The 23049-nt window shown below is 38.1% G+C and overlaps 1 protein-coding gene across 1 annotated transcript in view; it reads right to left on the bottom strand.

Annotated features, from left to right (window-relative positions):
* Positions 1 to 787: 787 nt before the first annotated feature.
* Positions 788 to 23049, bottom strand: part of LOC121853778 — a 55917-nt gene continuing 33655 nt past the window's right edge. The window contains exons 2-3 of the mRNA XM_042348134.1: positions 6141 to 6361; positions 788 to 4477 (exon numbers count right to left, since the gene is read on the bottom strand). Of these exons, the coding sequence (XP_042204068.1) occupies positions 4129 to 4477; positions 6141 to 6340 (549 nt within the window). The 5' untranslated portion in view covers positions 6341 to 6361 and the 3' untranslated portion in view covers positions 788 to 4128. The remainder of the gene's footprint in view (positions 4478 to 6140; positions 6362 to 23049) is intronic.

Here is a 23049-nt window from a genome sequence, read left to right on the forward strand (position 1 = left end):
AATACTATATGTATACACTGGCTTATACAATTAGGTATAAGCTTAGCTCCATGCATAATTGTATACATAGATGATAATTATACAACATGTTTATTAAGTGTTCCCTGGTGATAGATGCTCATGTTGAATAACATGCTGAACATAGAAATTACTAATCAATATTTGCTATTATTTATTCATATCATATTTATTTCATGGCCCCACTTCTAATTGATTTATCTACACGAGTGGACGAGCGACGCTCTTGATGTTGTTAGTGAATGTCAGTAATGTATATAGATGTTAAGTTGAATTTTACAATAAACTGTTATTTGTTTGGGTTGTTATTTCACTGATGACCTTCAATGGACAATATAATTTATCAGAACAACTTGGTAAACGTTATATTTCCCATATTACTGAATTTTAGTATTTTGTAAAAATGAGTCTAATAGGTGAGGATACAGCACACAAAGAGGATTTTTTTCTTTTTAATACAGTTGTCTAAAAGTTCCTTTACCCCCTGTGGTGACGTTTCCGTGCATGTGACAGAGTAGCATTGGTAGAGTAAACTTATGAATGAATCTGTGAGTCCTGTAACAATGGAGTTGATTAGTGGAAAAGAATCCTAGACATTATATATATATATATATATATATATATATATATATATATATATATATATATATATATATATATATATATATATATATATATATATATATATATATATATATATATATATATATATATAAAACAGTAACAAGTTATAAAAATGATATAGTGAGGAAAAAGAAAAACAAATGCATTATGTTCCAATCACTTTTATTTGTTTTTTCACCAATGTTTAAATAAATGCAATACTATTTCTAAATCACCAAATATGGTAAACCAATAAGGAAATAAATTTACTTATATATCGTAATGCATATGTATAGATTATAGCTATATCAGTAACTCTGTGCTTAACCAAGTAAGATTTAGTGTAAATCTATTTATACTGAAAAATGCATATACTGTAATTATGTCACATGATAGCCTAGTCTCGTCTACCACTGAATTTATTCCAATCCAAACTTGAGGCATCATAAAGTAGGAATTGACTTAAAAATAATATACTTTTGGAAATGCCTCTGATAGTTGTTTACCGATAACAAAAATAATGAGAATAATGTAAAAGGGGGAAAACAGGTTAGAAGAAGGCGATGGGAAGGGTGAAGAAGAAGAGGAAGGATAATATTGGAATGATGAAGAGAAGCCACCACCAGTCACTCTGAGTGTTCAACACAACCATTGCCGACCTTCTAGGCTACACTGATGTAACCTCCGTACGATAAAACAAAGCATAATAACATTTGAGAACTTATAACTTAACTATATATTAAGTAATATAATCCAGCCTCAATATATTACTATAAACCTTAACTGAAAGTAAATAACAACTATATTACGTAATAGTACACAAATATAGCCTCAAGATGTGACAAACTGACCAATATATAACACGATCTCTCGGTACACCTGATAAGGAATGGTCTTCATTCCACTCGTATTTTAGGCTCAAAGAGCCAACACTTCATTTTTTGGAGAGTTTCCTTTCACGGAGATGAGGCCAACATCCTGAGCTCATCACCTTGACGTGTGTGTGTGTGTGTGTGTGTGTGTGACCATTCATCCAGTGAAACAAATACCGAGTGATATTTGGATCCTCTCTCGTTCCAAGGTGGTCACAATTAGAGACCTTCACTCTGGTTTATGCTTACTGACGAATAATGCAATGTGAAAAATGTAATTTTAGCAATTTTCTACGTCATATTCGTTATATGTATATGTTATTAATATATGTACCAGTATTAATAGATACTGATGTAATTGATATATAGGAAGCACGTACAGTATATATATATATATATATATATATATATATATATATATATATATATATATATATATATATATATATATATATATATATATATATATATATATATATATATATAATGGGATTGTATATACGTCAAGCTGTTTTCATCAAATACTTCTCACTTAAAGTTACAATCGTTCGTCTCATCCGCCAATATATTTTTTTTCAGAAAGTACTTGTGTTAATATCGTTCACTCACAGACCAATGAGTCCCGCGGTTATGCATCGCTGGCCGAGCGACTTCACGAATTGTAAAACATACTTTTGTCACTTGACTCTGATATTTCTTCTCTGATTTTCAGATCTCAGGAAATCTTGTGCTTTCCTTCGACTGTTAGACTGGCAAGATGAAGAGTCTTTGACAATCAACAAGACTCACCTCTTGCACTTCTACTAGTTGTAACCTCAATGACAAAAGAATCAACTCTATGACTCCAAACTTAAACAAATCTAATAAATTTCTTTTCTCTCAAGATACCAGATTCAAAATATGCCCAAAACACGATGCAATAAACGAAGTGGTGAATATCGCTTGATGCGTCTTAACAAGTGTCAAGGTTATTAAGATATTCAGTCATATTACACATATAATAAACAAAATATAAGAGACAAAGTAACCAATAAAAGAGCCTCAAGGATGATGATTCATTCGTCATGTTGTTGATGTCACACAGTATCCAGCGAGAATGTGTGTATTATTGACGCATCTCTTATTACATAAATCTGTTTGATACTGGACGTTGTTTATTGAAGCCACATCCTGGATATGCCACTAAAATCATAATTCTAAAATAGTGTTATCATTTTATAAGTTCTTTACTTCTTACTCAGGGATACAGCCCAAGAAGAGATAATATATTTATGGGAGAAGCGAGAGTTATTTCCAAAGATTTGTTAATGTAATTGGTGTAAATAACATCATATTCAGTTGTTCTTGGTGGAATATTGTTCCTAGTTTAGTTTATTGTCATATAATTTAACCTCACGACGGGTACATCTTAAGGATCCTCTCAGTCCTCCAGGTTTTCCTATACAAGTCACAGGAAGGATTGTGGATTACTGTGACTTGATTATTAAAAAAAATTCTTAAAGACCACAGCTTTCACTGTAAGAGAAACTATACATTCATATAGATCATTTACTCCTCTGTTGTGAACTATTAGCCATCATTCGTTCTGTTCTGTATTATCTGAACTCAGTATTGAATTCACTTTTTTTTGCTGTGTTGATAGCTTTCAAACATTATGTATGTATGTATGTATGTATGTATGTATGTATGTATATATCAGTATAGACGTACACATTTTGTGCACGTTGGTAACGATCACTTGAGCTTTGTCATTTCACTCGCACCTGTGTGAAGCTGACATTAGCCACCAGCTTTCACCTAATTAGCTTTATTGATAATAACCACTTCGAACCAGAAAAGTCACACTTGTGGTAATAAACACTTACATTAACCAAGGCATTTATTGTTACATTGCGAGCTAATAAAATTTCACAGTTAAAACTAAGTACATTGTGTACAACTTTCAATTAATTACCAAAGATTAAAACTGACAAGTCTGTGTTAACTCTTATAAAGCAATTTGCTGTTGTTAGGCTATTTAAAGTAAAAATCAACCTTCTTGTTCCTTGGCCATCCTCGCGCCTTGAGATATAAATATATTTAAAATATGTTGATCAAGGCAAAGCAAAATCGCATTTTCATTGTCGTATTTGTCTTTATTACAGTAAATGATTGATGTCATGGCGAGGAGGTGTACTGAAAGTATCTTGGGTTGGTAGGTGTCCAAAGAATATTTTTCAATTTTAAACAGTAATAGCATGCAAGGAAAATATGGAAACTAATGACAGCAACTGTTTTGTAAACTAAACTTTCTAACGTAACTTTTTAGATGTTTTTATTTACGGTTATACGTGAGTACAAATAATGTATGTCACATTTGTTGGTCTAAATATATGACACATCTGCAGTGTATCCCTTACAAATATTTTATAAACCAAGATTATATGAATTGATTTCTATTATAGTAGAGTAAACAGGGCGGCACCTGACACCTGACCCTGGCAAGGACAGTAATATTTTAAGTGATTACACACCAGAATTTAGGCCCCTGTAGTGCCAGGATCTGTAAATCATGTATTAAAATGATTTAAATGTAATGGATGGGTCTTTATAGTAATGAAAACAACTTAGATACGAATCTTAATATTCCATACATCTAGTAGGGCAACCTCAGATAGTCGGTAGTGTCACCATTATCTAAGTCTTGCTCAAACTCCTTGCGTTTTAACAGTATCTGGGATGTAGATCGACCAAGCCTGATGGAGGGTCCCCGAGTGGCTGAATTACCATTGGCCTTGACCAATAGGCGCGCTGGATGGTTCCTGGGCATGGCCTGGATGTCGACACTCGCATGGTCAGTATTGGCAGGTTCAAGAATGGTATCATCCATTGAGAGGTTTCCGTGGGTCTCTCGAGCCATTCGCAGATAATCAGGAAGGGTGAAGTAGTGTCCAAGTCTTGCGTCTTCGAGCGTAGGTTCTTCTTCTGGCGCACTGTTGTGGTCTCTGAGGAAACAAGTAAACAATGATATTATGGTCAAAGTATTCGAAACTGTATCTAAAGTGAACCGGTGTTTAACCGTCAGGACAAGATAAAGTGATTAGGTATACCAGTTAGTGACTTGAAAACCAACAAGCAGATCACCTCCCAAAGAAGAGAATAAGCATCATATGAGTAGAGGAATGACAAACAATATTAACAATTACTTAATTATGCCCTTTTATCGACTTTCGTTACATCCTTTTGCAGTGACTCCGTAAAATCATCTCTAACCTTCACAGTCTCCCTCACACTACGCTTCTACCTCCAGGTGAGAAGGTGACTATGTTCTAGTCTGTCCCTTTCTCTCTTTCCCAACAACCACCTCAGCCTTTAGTCACCTCTCGTCTCTCTCCCCGTCCACACATCCTCACACCTCACTCACCCCCCCCCTACAAGACCCCCGCCCCCCCACCCACCTCTCTCCAGAAGAACCACTGGAGTAAGGTGGCAGGAGGTGTGCTGGAGCGGTGTTGACGGACAGCTGAGAGCTTCCCCCTCGTGATCACTTGTTTTCCTCGCGAGTGTGTACAGTGTAAACAACCAGGGGAGGCAGTATGTAAATAATCTCTAGATGTAAGATATAAACAACTTGGGAATGTAGTATGTAGTGAGCCCGGAGGTGCAGACAAAAAGTGGGTACAGTTCCTCACCCTAGGATATAAGGCGCAAACAATCAAAATTAATAATATATGAAAAAATAGTTGGTGTGAAATGTAATAAACGTAAACAAAGGAGGATATGTATTAATCAAAGGTATAGAATGCAATAAATTTTAAAATGTAGATGAATAAGTATCGTGTGAACACCCTAATTATTATGATCTATTCTATGGAGTGACCCATGCATAAAACATAGTAGACTGTTGACACCACAAGTCTGTGTGTGTGGTAAAGGGAGTATATTTCCCTACAGACGGCAGAGAGACAATAGCAGTCTTTGGTGTAAACATAGAGGAGCAGTATATAACCTTCGGGGTTTCCAACTGCAGTTCCATTTCATGCTTCCTTTTCTATTATCTAAATTTTCATATGTAAACTGTTTTGTTTTATTTTTGGACCCTGTAATAGTTACGCACAACACAGTTTGTAAATTGCAAATGGCCTCAAAATGCCCATGATATTGGCCAGATTTCAATTAAAGAAAATAGCTTTGCTCGCCATGTTCCGCCACCCACAATTTCTTGGAATCCTCCCCCCCCCCCTATATTTGAAACAGAGCAAATTATACCATGTGATTAAATAATTCTTAACAACTGTAGGAAACATTGTTGTATGAGTGTGTCCTCGGGCGTTGGAGATAACCGAGTGATAATTATTGGTGAATAGTGTGATCACGGGAGATAGATGAAGAGGGGTGAGAGGAAGAGAGGCAAGAAGGTCAGGAAATGTTGTATAAAGCGAGAGATGGATTATGGGAGCGTAGGAGATATCTAAAAACTTGGGCAAGAAGATTAGTAGATGTGAAGTGATGGGCTGAAGGAGAGGGAAGAGACAGTACGGGAAGAATCTTAGACAAAAATGAATTAAGAGAAAGTGTAAGGACAGAACGTGAGAGGGAGAACATAAGACAAGAGTTTCGTGCCTCGATATAGACACGGGCAACGCGGGTGAGGGGTACAGTACATACCTGACGGCGCGCTTGGCGGTGAAGAGGGTGAAGGAGCATCGGCAGCCACCCACCATGCCGTTGAAACCCGTGGTGCGACAGAACATCTGGCAGTCGAAACGCTTGGCGAGGGAGGGCTGGGGTGTTGCCAGCAGGAGGAGTAGGGCAGCCGCTACCACTACTGCGGGAGTCATGGCTGGAGAACACATGGACGGCCGCATCCGGAGGTGAGGTTGAGGTTCCTGGTGGCCAAGGAGAGGCACTGTGTTAGTTATTTTGTGGGAGTAAGTACGAGGTGATCACCTGTCAAGTTCGAGTATCTGTCCTCTCTTTAACATAAGTGCTACTTGAGGGACAACTTGTATAAAATTTACTGATCTTAAAAGCAGATGCTGTTGCTTGTTTTGAAGAAAATGGGGTAAGTTGACACAGATATAGAGTGAGACAGTGTATCCTGCAAAACACAGTTACGGTCTCGTTATATGGACAAACATTGTTCAATTTCTGAGGCTGCTCTAAATGTGCAAAAAACTAAACGATACAACAATTCAGTACTGTACTCCGTGTTATCCCTCCCTTCATGTCCCCGACGGCTCCCATCACTTACCCTCAACGTTTATACTCTGTGTAAACAACTCATCTTATAGTATAAAGATGGTTTGGTATTAAGCTTACCGCATGACCACAATTAGTCCATATATAATAGAGTTTTGATTGTAGTATTGTGGAGATGGTAATTTATTTCTGGAAAATAACTGTTTTAACCTTTGTCGGTTTTCATGGTGATTTCCTATCTCGTATATATACGTAGTTCAGGTGAGGGTGACACTCGTGCATAGTCATACACTCTCACAGACGAGCGGGTCTTTAAAGGTACAGCTTATTTCCATACTAATAATAACCTAGTGTATGGTGTTTGTGGGGATTTTAATTTGCATGGAAAAAAATAAAGACAACTTGTGGAGGAACCATGAAAATGTAGTATTTTCCAGAATATTATAACTTAAAAATTTTGCATATTTTTTAGATAAGGAAATAAAATAAAACATTAATAAAATGGTGCACAAATATCAGGTAAATATAATGGGGGGACGCGTCACTCAGGTGTGGAGCCGCCCACCGAGAGACGTTGCTCATTAACACTTAATTAGAGGAAGTTGTTGTTTCTAAATGAACTAAATATATAATATGCGTCGTGCTTAACTTAAATTATTTTCTATATTTTCATTCCCAGCTTCAAAAAAAAATGTTGAGTAGCCATAGTTTGCTCTGCTCCGCCCGTTTATATGTTCGTTTGTCGGTCTGTTTATCCCCACAAGGTGGATAGCCCAGCTGCTATCAAATCTCCTACTTTATTTCCCACTTCCTAACTTTACCTTCCTCCTACACCGTCTCCCATCATCAGAGCAAACGGCTGTCTTCTCTCCATCTCATCTTCATCATATTCGTCTATTTGTCTTGGAAGCAAAATGATCCATTCTTTCTCATTGAAATTTCCTAAAACTTCTAGTTCAGTTCTGCTTTATGCAAATTCTATAATGTATAATGAAATAATAGTAATGGTGTAAACAAACATTCATGATAAAAATTAAACTTCCACTTAGAACATCTCGAGTATAATGCGCTGTGTTTGTGTGTGTCAAACGACGTAATCCAACAGTTTCTTATGATGTAAAGTTTACGTGTGTGCCAACGATGAATCTTTAATTAATGTTGCCCTCAGGAACCCTTACGGCAAGAGTAACAGGTTGTTCTGCATACATGATATACAAGCTCTTGAAAAGGTATTTGTATTATATAGGTCTGTACACGCATACAAATAGGTACAGTACATATAATTTACACGTTTACTTAGACACACACTCTGGCAAGATCTATCATATAGTAGGGGAGAAGAGGTTACCGAGTAAAGGTTTTAGAAAAGGAAGCTTGAGTCAGTGTGTGAGGAGGGAGGGAGAGGAGGGAAGGGTTCAGCTCTGCCTCACAGTGATCCCTCAAAGATCCTTACCCCTCACAACACCCTCCCACCACATCTTCCCAACACGCCCTTCTTAGCGCCCCCACCCCTCTTCCTTCCCCCTCCCACCACATCTTCCCAACACGCCCTTCTTAGCGCCCCCACCCCTCTTCCTTCCCCCTCCCACCACATCTTCCCAACACGCCCTTCTTAGCCCCCCCTCTTCCCCCTCCACCACATCTTCCAACACGCCATTCTTAGCACCCTCCTTCTTCCTTCCCCCCCCCACCCATCTTACGCCCTTCTTAGCGCCCCCCCCACCCCTCTTCCTTCCCCATGAACCTGAGAGGCTTAAAATTTTATTCGAGTGTATGTGTGTGTGTTTCTGTGCTTGTGTCAATAATACATATTTTCAAGTGAAGTTGAAGTTTCTGATCTCTCTCTCTCTCTCTCTCTCTCTCTCTCAACTGATGATGTCTTATCCGGAAAACCCATTAGAGGATTACCGAGTATGTCAGGTTGAGACGGAGCCGCTCTACATCAACACTGTCATTTGAAATAGTCAGTTTCTCTCTAACTACGAGTTTGTTTTTATTCTCTCTCTCTAAAACATTAATATACAAAGGTAATAAAGAACAGCTGGAAGAGTCGGTGAAGGAACTGCAGGTGCTTGTGTGTGTGTTTGTGTGAGAGAGAGAGAGAGAGAGAGCAGAAAAATGCACAATACAAAAAGTGTCTGTAAATGCAGGAGAGTTAAGGGCTGTATACCTAAAGAGTCTATGATAATGAAACGTGAATAAACATCCAGATGATTGAGAGAATTAAGAAACCTGAATAAATAAAGGGAGTACCGAGCGTGGTCCCCCTTAAGACAATGTTGAGATGGGCACAAGTATAGTAGCTGAAGAGTTGAGAAATGTACACAAGGGTGACTCATAGTACAATGTTACAAAAAGTAGTGTAGTCGAGGCATATGTAAGGGTGTGAACGATAAGATAGATAATGGTGAGAATATAAAATGGTGTTTTGTTTATACACTTATAGCGAGAAGCTGACTATTATTTCGATCCCTACAAACTTTTGATTTGCACTGGATAATCAATCATTTTACTTCTTTATCTGTTAAGTTATTTATACATGGGTAAACTGGCTGTATGAACGAGTGTCCGAAGTAAGAACAAGTGAGGAAGACTGATACGGTTATGAAGATTTTTACCTTGATTAATAAAATTATATTGATTTGATCAGGACACAGCCACGCCAGTACATTATTTTATCCACTTTCCTATTCTAGATATTAATAAAAAAAAATCCTTATTGCACTGTCAACTACAAAGTCTAAGGCACGTAGGAATAAAGAGTGTTAATGCTCTTGTATGATGCTTTTCACTTCTTAAAAAAAATCACGTGAAAAAAGAGAAAAAGAATAAATATCTTACATTAATATCACAAAACACACCAATTGTTCATACTTACTTTTACACAACATTATGAGGTGAAAAAAGTCGACCACTGTTTATCTGATATAGAAGGAAAGTGTCCCTCCCACAGTACAACACTGGCATTGATATCTCGCCTGGCATTTTATCTTATACTCTTATTATAATATAGTTACTTGTGTACTAGTCATACAAACTGTACTGTATAAAGTGTATATCATTAAAATCTGTAAACTCATACAAAGTGATACATACGAGTCCACGTGTAGACACAGAAGGAAAGTTTATCGGTCAATACAATCACTGTTAATAAAGTGTTACAGAGACAACCATTCAGAGCCTGGAAGAGAGTGGGAGAAAGAGAAAATTATAACACATTTACCGACTTCGCTCTCCGAAATGGTTTGATGTTTTCTCCTTCCCTCGGAATCATTGAAAGCGCAGAGAATTACCATTGTGTCAATGAATACATTAAACAAAGGTAGTAACGAGGATAATTAAGTTACCAGTATGTTTTTGTATCCTAGTACAGTATTTGTAATAGTCTGGCAAACCCATAAACTGCACCTCAGTGTTTGGCCAAATTTTGCATTCTGTAAATCTGAACACTGAATTCCTGTGATGGACGTTGTCTACTCTGAGTACAGTAGATTCGTTACGCTTTTGGCTAGTCTCTACACACATTGCACTCTGACTCACCGAATTTGGGACAATGGTCACCAAGATGGTATGTGACCAGTGTTAAGCACCGTTGGACTGGGTGGGTTGATCGCCAGCACAAAGAAAATTTGGCCAGTGGGAGAGGAACTCGCAAAGACAGACTTAGTCACTTGTGAGCCAGTAATTGTCAGTAATTGCTATCAGTGCTATTATTGTTATATTATTTTTCTACACACACACACTAATAAATAGAAATGTTTGCCCCTCGTGTAACGAGGATGGCCGGCACAAAGGCCACCTACAGGTAGGTGTGAATTTGTTTAAGGTGTAGAAGCCATCACCAACACAACAACCATACCCTAAGTTAACGAGCTGTATGACCCAGTGTCAAGGAATAGTCCGAGAAGACCGGACTACTCGCCAACTGCACTGGCTAACCATTACCCCGGAACACGATCTGCAAATCGATTAATATCCAAGTTCCAAAGTACTGCTGGGTAGACAAAGGCAAATGGCGTAAAGAAATTTGCCCCTAGTCTCACCATGCCCGGGGATCGAACCCGGGTCCGCTCGCTTGCAAGGCGAGAATGTTGATAATTGCACCACAGGTAGCACACACACACACTATATATATATATATATATATATATATATATATATATATATATATATATATATATATATATATATATATATATATATATATATATATATATAAGTGAGCGTCTACCATCACTACCACCACACCCACTACCATCATCACTAGCAACACGTCACGAAACAAATGAATGGGGCGGTAAAAAGTCATAAACAGGTAACTCATTAAACATGAAAAAGCTACAGCAATAAAGTTCAGGTCAAGAGACAAGCTGAGGCGACCTTCCTTCCTTCCTTACGCCTGGGACACTGGTGCCACATCCATCAGTCACCACGCCCTCAGCCCCCCGATCATCAAGGCTCGGGAAGACAACATGTGGCATCGTTACGTCTTACACTCGTGTCACATTTCTCACTGTTCATGTTCTTCATGTTCTTTTCTTTTGGTAACTACGGGTGTGAATGAGAAATATGGCACCCTTGAGGAAGACAAGAGTATCTTATCTGTCCCTTTAACCCTACACTGACCACGAGCTACACTGATGCGGCAACATTATCTCTTCGCTAGAACTCACAAGGTAAAGAATTCGTACCATTTGCAAGATCTTGAAATATCCATCCATTATTTTTATTGTACTTCTCTTTCTTTTCACATCAAAATAAAGTGAAAAATCTCCTGGGATCATCATTTATAACGCGTCTCTGTCTGACAGCGGTAAAGGGGAACGTAATAGACGTTTATAAGAAGTTCAATAAATAAATAACTGGTTAAACAAAACAAAATAAGATCTAGAAAGAGACACAATCCCCTAAAGCTTAACATTACTCTTGAGAGAAACAAAGTGAAACATAAGGTGTACCGCTTTATTTACACACTGGCCGGCTCCTTGTGTTAGTAAGAGGAGCCAACAGTGAAACTCTTGTACTTCTACCACTTCACTACATAATTCGTCTCCGCTACGTGCAGGCTTAGTTCGGTCCTCTGTTGCTGGTGTTGTTTAATTATACTAACTCGCTAAGGTTTTTTAAGTTCACATTATTAAGTACTTTTCTATAGAGGATAATAATTTTTAAGGATCAGAAAAGATTATACTTCCGACACTTTTTAACCACGAATTTATTGTAATCACCGGAACGAAGGCAAGTTAAAAGGAAGATGATTATTTTTGGTTTAATCTACCCTGCAGTACATTAGTCTCAGGGCGATTTTTCACTAATACCTAACCGCTTTATGCAGTAATTGACATTATCTTAACATTCTGAGGCGTTGGTCACTGGCTGCAATAAACCACGTATGAAAAACTTTCCTTACTCGAGAGAAGCATCCATCAGGCAAGCCAAGAATGGCGTCAGTGGCTGCCATTATATCCTTTGATGTAATTACTATGAGGCGATTATGCCCTTTGAAAATATTAAGTGTAAAAAGGAGTATAATTTTACCACAAACAAAGGCAACATAGTCATTTTTTTATGCAGTTGATCAATTCTGGTATCAAATCCTCTCCTTTATGTTTCAGTATTAAAGCATACATATATAGTTATATCTCCTGGTACTCAGCTGTAGTTCACCGTAAAACTCTTAATCAAGCATAATTTTTCTGTCCAAATGTTGCGTTCAGCTTCACACGCTCTCCTCCACCACACGCTCCAATACCTGATAACAACCCACGATTTTACGGCACGAGGAAAGAGTAAAGGAAAAATGGATGAAGCATTGAAAAACTGGGAGAACGTGAATGAACAAAAGTGGAAGAGAGAGGGGAAAAAGAAGATGAGAGTGACAGGGAAAAAAAGGAGAGAAATGAACAAGACAGAACTATGCAGAAAGAGAAAGCGAAAGAGAGAGAGAAGGAAGGATAAAAAAATATGATGAGACAGGGAGGTTCAATAACAGCTCCATATATTCACTTGGCCTCTTTTCCACCCTCCACCGTCCTGCCCGTCATGAATATTTCATCTAAAATTCAGATACCAGCCTTAGCTCCCTCTAACACCGAGACTCGACCAGGCACGAAATTAAAGCCTTAAAGAATGAGGCAGAAATTTGAAGAGGAAAAGAAAAAGTTACCCTGTCACTGTATCAAGAGGCATGGAAAGAATGCTAAAAGGAACAATTCATTCTGTGTATGTTCAGCTGAACTCAGTGTGGTAACAGACGTTCAGGAAAAAATGTAGCATGGATCAATTGCCAAGAACTGTGGATATGATTCAGGGATAAAAGAATAATTACTCGAACATAGCTACTGTCTGGTAGTCACAGAGATCTTGTTGAACAATATACAGCGTGTAATGAATGCTTTTGAATGTCATAATTATTAGAAATTCTATGCACATTCGGTATGATATCAAATTATTTCGTTGAAAATGTATGTTGCAAAATTAGCCGAGCTCTATTACGTGGTTTGTTTATCTGTCTGTTATTTATGCACCTCTGCCATTTTTTTCCCAGGGCTAGAGACCGCTCGAGGAAAGGGAGTAAATAATATGGAGAATGGCGTGGACAGCGACAAATCTGCTCACATCCTGAACTTAAAATCGTAATGTAAAAGTGAATCGTATCGTCCACATTCGTTCACAGCACTTCATCTCCACTCACAATAGCATTCGTATAACATAATGATTAAAATTTCGATATAACAAAGCAGTTTTACATAAGCAGTTCTTCAAAGACGGAGTCCTCCGTCTCCTGGGCTCCACAAGCTGAAGGAACAAAGAAACACAACTAGGTCTGGGCCAGAGCCAGTAGACAGAGCATCATATTGCTGTTTCATCAACTAATGTGTTGACGCTCTTTATCAGACACTCTTTCTCATTTCTTTATTTCATAATTGTTCGGCCAACAAGAGACACCCAGTGCTCATAGGGGAACCTTCACCCTTAATTTGTAACTTAGAAATAAATTAATAAAAATTAGTGATTTAAGCCAGGTAACTTTATCGTATTTTGAATAATCTTGGGACTAGTTCTCAGCGCGCTGCTTCTCACCTCTCCCGCTCTCCGAAATCTCGTTCTATATTTATTGTTGACTGTCAGTCCGTTCTCTTAGCCACTTAACTCAAGTGCTGTAACGAAATTTCTTCCAAAATTACCATTGTTGTTTCATAAACAGTGTTTGCGAGTATGTTTCAACAGAGGCCCGTACAGTACCAAGGTATACATATTACAAACTCCATTAGCAGTGACTCAGAGGGAAGTCCTTTGTGTACCCCGAGACGTCTGAAATACCAAGAATATTCCTAAAGTAACTGGATTAGAATCGTAGGTCAGCTGGGCGGTACCACCAACTAAACAACACGGTTCTTTGTCAGTGCATACCATAGTATTTGGGTATTAAAGTGAAATGTAGAAATACTAGTCATGAAAGTTAATTAAATTTATTTTTGCGTCTCGACAATACACTATGTTGCAAGAAAAAAAAGAACAAATTCAGAATCTCATACAAATTATCTTTCCACTACATGGTATTTTGTTGTATATAAACATATTACAGTTTGCTCTTGTACACTTTCCTTTACACTTCACCCATCACCTCCTTTGCCTTTAACTTTAACTAACAAAGTCCTTTTTTTTTTACATATCAAGGTTAATTCTACTTAAGAAATGATGTAGTTTTAGTGTAATCGTACAATAATAAGATAAGATTCGTCATTGTATATTATAAATTTGCTCCTTTCTGGCTCGCATTTCCTACCCCTCTCAACCTGTACTGGTCGGAGTGGGAAAATCCGACAACAGTTTTCAAGCGGTTACATCTTGAACATGACCAACGCGTAATAACATTCATATGCTGGGAAAAAACCTCAGCGTTTCCAGATCACAGTAAAATATTAGACTTTTGAGAGAAAACTAAGAGCAGCAATGGTTTACGTATTAATAAACATGAGTGATAAGGTGATCAGTAAGTTCACAGGTAATGCACACAACACAGCCACGAGTACAATATATGAAGTAGCCATAACTGTAAATTAGAAAACTTAAAAACTTTCATTACTTGATGATAATTATAATAAATATAAAACCTCAATATTAATATATCGTTAATATGGAGACAATATCCAAACACCCCCAAGTCAACCGTCAACTTGAAAAAATGTTCCTCGGTCGCTGACGCTCACGCCCTGATAACACTTTTTATCGAGAAGAATGTTGTCGCCGCCGCCTCCTCCACGTTGTTGACTTTGATCTGTTTTTTTGGCCACTGTGGAGATAACCTGGTTAGGAACTCCGCCCCGACACCTGTGTTTGAACTGTTAATGACTTTTACATGGTCGGAATTTGCTTAATTTAGAATTTTGCTTGACACAAGTCTGGCTGGGAACGGTGAAGCTGATTAAATGTTGGAATTATGTTCTAAGTGGTGTTGACTTTGACAGTGGTCCTGGGTTTGAGAGAGAGAGAGAGAGAGAGAGAAACAAAGCGAAAATGCAAAAGAAAATTAAGATGAGAGAAGAGAGCCAGCAAGAATATGAGAGAGATGGGAAATGAGATAAGTGAGAGAAATATTGCAATATACACACTCATGATCAGTTTATCATAGTCCTCTACTCAAGTGCGACTCTAACTGATGCGCTGCCAGTACACCTTTACGCACTGATATGTAGTACTCGTCTGCCTGAACTTATTCAACAAAACTCACTCACTATTCATCACCTATAAATATAAACACAGTACAAATTTTATAACATTTGAATTAATATCTTTGTTCTATTCAATATAGTAAATAACCTGAACTAAATTCTCGGAAACTCTGATGACACAGTGACTGCTAACGCCAATTATCAATTGACGATGTACAGTATGTACACACACACACACACAATAAAAGGCATTTGTGTGGCTCATGTATAGTATTTCTGGTCATTAGGGGAAGTTAACGATAAAGGAGTTTGTGGTCTGTGAGCAGCATTATCACAACACCACCACTAGCAAGTGATACTCCCTTGAGAATTTATACGTTAAAGTATCAATTATTTATGAGTGGATGATGAAAACATTACATAATTGTTTCTATTAAACTTTAAAATATCTAGAAATAGATCTGTAAACAGATATGTAAATGGATGTACAGTTGTAGCCAAAACTGTCGACTCTTGGTAATATCTGGCATCACTAAGCGGCCACTTATACGAATGGCATATAGCTGGTGAGCGTTACTAACCATCACACTATGTCAGGACAACAATATGAAAAAAAATACCCTATAAAACAAAGACAAATTTGAGTGTATGGATTTTCCTCAACTATAATAGAATTGTGTCAGTAACTATGATATTATGACGGAATGTGTGGCCATGAGAAAACCCGACCTTATGTAAATTAAATACTCAACTATATTAAAACAAAAATTGCAAGATACAGGTCGTGAGAGAAAGCTTAGTGAGGAGAAAACAGCTACGGAAACAAAAGATTGATGAAGAGAAGGACGTAGATACCACTAAAGAAAGAGAGAGAGAGAGAGAGAGAGAGAGAGAGAGAGAGAGAGAGAGAGAGAGAGAGAGAGCATCAGGAAATACTTTATAGGATATGCTGGAATAAATACCACGTAAGCCTAGGGAAATAATAAGAAATCAATAGACTGATATACAGAATACTTAAAAATGATAACCTAGCATATAAAATGTGAAAAGTTAAGTTGTTGTTACACCCTCAGATGCGGGGACGGTACTTTGATTGATCGATCGAAACGGATGTCATAAAACGATGAATTTAGGAGTGTATATTACCAATGCATGTAAGACACTACTAAAATTCTCCAGAACACACACCTTCCATACTCTGCTCCACGTGCTCTGAGAACTCTGTATAGATCGATTATAAAGTAATTCTCTGTCTTTCAACTATCTTAGGATGTCCTTTAAAAGAGAACGTCCGTGAATAGCCATCCCTCTACCTCCATAAGAAGTCTCTACAACAGCTGCTGGTATTGATTGTGTATTTTCCCAGCTGATGACTTCGGTAATGGTGAGCCACAAGGCGAGGATGGAAGGACTATCACATCTATAATGACGGTTTGTGCAGTTCTGGGCGTCGCATATGAATGAATGACTAACAAGGGAACATTTGATGTTCAACAAATATATAATCCATGAATGAATTATCAGTAAGTTTGTTGTAGAAGTATAAAATGATATAAATAATATTCGTCACGTAAACATGAAACCACTATAATGACAGCTTAACAGTAATATTCTAGTTATGACACAAACAAAAGGTTACTGTTAAAAACTGAACGCTATTAGTAACTAGAAATGACGAGCTGGAGTGTAATCTATATTTGTTTTTAATCATAATAAATCTTGATTTCTTCTTGATATTATAAGCATTTAATGTGTTTACTTTAGATCTCTCCTATCCACTTTCGCTGCTTTCCTTAAGATACCACGTCTAAGTTATTTAATTTTCACTTAAAACTCTTAACGCTAGTATGAAATATTTAAATAAAACTACAGTAATATTGCAGCTGTTAACTAAATTCACATAAATATCTATTCGTTTACAATAAAAAATTTCATAAAATGAAGATCACGAGGAAATGCAGTAATTGACCCCATTTTTATATGAATAATTTTTAACGCAAGAGAAGAAAATGTAAAATGAGTTAACAATCCAGTGTAAGTTCTGTTTACTGCTGCCAATAAGGAGAACGTAGATACCGTACACTGTATCCTAAGCGTGTGATACACAGGAAGCAACGCGGCCGACACTGTTCTCGACCACCTTCACTTATCTTACTGGGTAAACTGGGAGTGTCCTGAGATCGAACCAGGGACTCTTAGGATTGTAGGTGAGCGCTGCATCCACTCGGCCGTCGCACTTCTTAACAACAACATGCTCGAAGTTGCTTACGATAATCATCCTTAAAGAGATATTCAAAACCTATCAGAAACTAAGGAAGGAAATCGTTTATAGTTAATGGCAATCACAAGACACTGGCTGCAAGAATTAGACATACAAGACTTCACCGCGCTCAGTTCAGCACTGAGATAACACGACACTTACAGCTATACTTTAGATTCCACAGTGACCAACATCTCGTACTATGGCTTACTTATAACTCCTGTTAATTACCATGATGCAATGACAGCACACTCGGCTAACTACCATGATCGATAAAGAACAACCCCTCCCAATGAACTGTTTAGCTAATTGCCGTGCCTCTTTAACAACCCTTCAACTAACTACCAAGGCCAATAAACAACCTTTACACGGTTTACAATACACATTAACTACAATAGTTCAGTAACAACTCCTCCCGTTAACTACAAAGACACATTAAAAACCTTTTTTCGCTTACTTCTAATAACTCTTCGACAAACCCTTCTCAGGCTCACTAACCACTAACCAGCCCCGGTACTAACCAAGCGTGTAAGTATGTGTATAAAAGCCCCAGTTTAGGGATGAATGGAGCTCCCAGGGGCCACCAGAATAGAGGCAGCCCGACTATAGAAACCTTGAGCGTCTGGGGCCGGGGAGTTCCTCAACCTGGGTTCTTCTTTACCGTGTTGGTGTACCGCAGCCCTTGTCTACATGTTACTAGTTTTGTATATCACAGGCTTATTATACATGTTTCTTGGCAAATTGATATAATACAGAATTATATTTGTCGACTGTAGTGTTTGTCTACAACTACGGAAAGTTATTGTATTGAATTATTTTTGTGTCCCCATTATTATTAAGCAAATCACTATGGCACAGAATTTCTCTTTCCATACCGCAGTCCTTAGCCATATTACCGGTCATATGTGGATATCGCTCTCACTTACTAAGTATTGTGGAGTAAATCTGTGTTGCCTACTATAATCTGTGTCCATATGTTAATAGGTATATGTGACTGTGTGTGCTCTATATGATTGAGGTTCTCCATTATAATATATGAATATACATAGTTACTCACTATAAACAAACATGTATCAACTACTTTTTACAGTTTTATATTCATGAGTGCTTTTAACAACTAATGTAGGACCAATTACATTCTTCGCTAGTGTGTGTGTGTGTGTGTGTATGTGTGTGTGTGTGTGTGTATGTGTGTGTGTGTGTGTGTGTGTGTGTGTGTGTGTGTGTGTGTGTTTCATATATTCTTTCGTTAATATTTACTGCTGTAAACAACATACGAGGATGCTTTCATAAAGAATACCTTTTCTACATCTATACCCTTTTAAAATAATCTATATATAGATAAAATATTTGGTTCAATTAACAAGAGTGTGGCACAGGCAGCGAACGATAGCAAAGTAATAAAGTGACTCATGTGAAATACTTTATGATTTCTATATCCATTTCTGTCAATGAATATAAAAAATAGATAGTCAATATGAATTAACATGGATGTTTCATATACCAAATCAGTCTTACATAATTTTATGAGTTGAATCTCTAATACATAAGGATTATAATGCCATGGGATAAACTGACTGATGTATGTGTTGGAGCACCCAGGCTGGTGTCACCCTGGCGAGATAATGCCAAGTCCTTCACCGAATAGGTTTGGTCATTAACATATTCCTTATCCCCTCCAGCACAACACTGTATTCCGGTTTTACAAATGTTAGTGTAATATATATATTTTTATATATGAACTAACTCACTCACTTAAGCTGTAGTTACAAGATGGCTGTACTGTGCTTTACTTAAGTGTTCAGTTTTATTCCTAGTTAAAGGAAAACGATAAACGTCGGCCTGTGTGAGACACCAAATCTAAATTTCGAATTAATTCAGCATAAAGAATATCAATGTTCTCGCTAAGATCTGGAGACTCTTCGAAGTATTTCTCCCATACAATTATTTACATTAAGCTGAACGAGCAACATTAATATAGTTTCATGACGCACCCGAGAGTCTTACTCGCTTAAAACTCATCGGTAATAACAGAGGTAAGAGCTATTACCTGTATCAACCTGGAGTCTCGGAGGTTTATACTTTAGACGTTCTCCCATAATTGAGGATAAATCTACCTGCAGCCGTCTTAGTACAGTTTCGATATCACTTTGGACCCCGTCTTTACGTTGATGTGTAAGAGATTCAGTTCCTTATAGTACCGGTACCGTATCTCTGGTTAGGGTGACACTTAACGCAAGCGTCTCTGAATATCTGCGTCCTGGACTACGACACCTTGAGAGGAACCAACACTGCACTGATGTCTTTATCTTACACAACTTCCTTACCATTCATTCTACGGTAATATATACTTTGAATGTTGACGATTTCCACTTTATTCATTGTATTTCTTGTTACATAGCTTATGACAAATCCCTTATTATTTAACATACTTTTAAAACCTATTCATATTATACTCCTCATCCTTTTAACATACATATACATATCAGCCAATGTCTTTAACTGCATTTGTTTATTTTTGCTAATATTGTTGTTCCAGTTTCATTAATACATTTAAATATATTACACTATAATTTACAAATATAATTGTACTTCCATCACTGAATTAGCTGCTGTTTCCTTGTAAGCTGTAAAATTACTAACGAATATAATTTTATTAAGTGAAGCTAATCTCATTATATAGGCAGAGTCCGAGATATGTTGTTACACCGAGGGGATCCCACACCAGGGCCAGGGAGGTGCTGTAACAAGAAGCAACTAACACAACTCGACACATCTCGTCACAGGATGAAAACAGTTATCGTCTTTCAAGCGTGTATACATTTTATCCAAACTGAAGGGCATCTTATATTTTCTTGACCAGGAGAGCGTAGAGTAAATATCATCAATCCTGAATGATAGATACTAAAAGCGAATGACTCCAGTTGTATCTGAAACCCGACCAAAGAAAAATAAACCTATGTAACCTGACCTAGAGATAACTTAGGTTCGAGTTTTTATAAATCCAGTTCACACTGACGATTCCTTTTGTTTATCCTGGGTGTAAAATTCCCAGTCGGCCGCCCTCTTAACACACATTTAGCTAATAAGTCATATTCTCAAGGGAGGGGAGAGGAAGAGGGTGAGGGGGGGGGGCGTTCTACTGGGGAAGGAGGGAGGGAGGAAAAGTTGGTGGATGTTAGAAAGGGAGGCTAGTGCAAAGAGAGGGAAGGGAAGAAAACTGGAAGGGACTTAAAAGGGATGTGAGGGAAGGAGAGGGGAGGAGAGAGATGGGAAGAGGAGTAGGAGGTAGATGGAGGGGAGGGGATGGAGGGGGAGGCGTTGGTTGGGGGGGTAAGAACAATCAATACCTTCACTTAATATTCCCGAGGCAGTGTTGTATGTTGGCCGATGCGCTGACATTACTACGCTGACACCATGATGCTGACACTGACACTATGTTGATGACACACTACACTTGACACCACGACGCTGACACCATGATGCTGACACTGACACTATATTGATGACACACTACACTTGACACCACGACGCTGACACCACGACGCTGACACTACTATGCTGACACTTTTAAATATGAGTTATGTTTTGTGATGGATCTACCTTCTAAATTATTATCCTGTTGCACGAGAACCAAAAGTGTCTTGTGGCATGTATTGTATTATAATATTCTTGGATGTTCTTATAAAGGTACGTTGATGTGAGCATTATGAGTATTTTACGAGTATTGTGAGCCTCTATGATATATTCTTTAACCGATTTTTTTAAGAGTATAGTAATCCAATAACCACTTTTATTAATAGATGTAGATCGTGTTTCAAATCCACTCATTTATAAGACCCCAGGAGAGAGGTTCGGGACACAGGCCTTCAGGTACACCGTCAGTAGTATGTAAAAAAATAATGCTCGGTAATGGACTTTTTTTTTGTATGTTATCTGTTACACAAACTAGGTATCTCCTTCTGATGTCATATTTTAGTTATAAATGAGATTATTAGCTGACAATCTGTTTTATAAACGATTTGTGTAAAGTATTTATTTACACCCGGGTGAACTGGGGATGTCCTGAACACAAACCAACGACCGCAAAGGGCAGAAGGCGAGTGATGTATCCACTTGACCGCCTTACATTACGAGTTCTACATTGTATACATATCAGTTCTGTATTGTTAATGAAGAAGATGAAATTAATTTAAGATGATGTAATTCGACTGTAGCGCGTTGGTAATGAGGTGATGACAGTGATGGTGGTGGTAATGAGGATGGTGATGCTGAAAGTGATTATTAAGATATTGTTGTCATTACTGTTGTTGCTGTTGGTAGTGGTGGTAGAAGTGGTGGTAGAAGTAGTGGTAGAAGTGGTGGTGGTGGTAGTAGTAGTAAAGTAGATGGTGGTGATGGAGGTGGCGGCGATATTGATGAAAGTAGTAGTGATGCTGATGGTGAGGAGAGAGAGAGAGAGAGAGAGAGAGAGAGAGAGAGAGAGAGAGAGAGAGAGATGGGGGAGGGGTAGAGGCAGTGTTGATAAGGATATTAATGGTGTAATAGAGGTAGTGACGGGAGTGATGGTGGTAATAAAACTGTCGGCACTGTCTCGATAATGTTATTGTTCGATGGGGGATTTAGATGGCATAGGCATAGGGAGTATTGATCAACGGCTGGAAGACAAAGGAATGTCTTAGTAATCCTCTTGGTATTACTCATAGCAATCACAAGACTTCATAACACAATGGTACAATGGCTGATGATAATATCCTAGACCTCGTGAATTAATTAAATGACAACAAAATAACAACGACGGAAGATTTGACAAAGGAAAAAAAACAACAACAGAATATCATGTTAGAATCAGTGTATATAAAGAAAGGAAATTACGAAGTCCTTTATAGAATAGATCATGACAAGTAGGCAGGCATCTCTATCAGCCATCCCTCTCTCAGCCATCCCTCTCTCAGTCATCCCACTCTCAGCCATCCCACTCTCAGCCATCCCACTCTCAGTCATCCCACTCTCAGCCATCCCTCTCTCAGTCATCCCACTCTCAGCCATCCCACTCTCAGCCATCCCTCAGTCTCTCGGGTTGAAGGGAAGTCCCACCTCTAACTTCCATCTCTCCATCACACTTGTTAAGGAGTCATCACAGGTTATCACAACTTCCCGGTCTTCCGCCTCTCTCAATTTTGCTCTTGGTGATGCAGTGATGTGTGTTCTTGTACCTAGTGATGTTGTTCTACTTGTTGATAGTGGGGTCTCTCTCTCTCTCTCTCTCTCTCTCTCTCTCTCTCTCTCTCTCTCTCTCTCTCTCTCTCAACCAGAAATCATCATGAGCACGTCTCTTTTTAAACACAATTTGACGCCATGGTAAGTAGACTCGACCCAATGTTTACTCCGACGTCTCAAGCATGTTTGGGTTACAAATGTCGAGGTGACGTTCTCTGGG

This window comes from Homarus americanus, unplaced genomic scaffold, assembly GCF_018991925.1.
Source record: "Homarus americanus isolate GMGI-L3 unplaced genomic scaffold, GMGI_Hamer_2.0 scaffold18703, whole genome shotgun sequence".
Taxonomy (NCBI): domain Eukaryota; kingdom Metazoa; phylum Arthropoda; class Malacostraca; order Decapoda; family Nephropidae; genus Homarus; species Homarus americanus.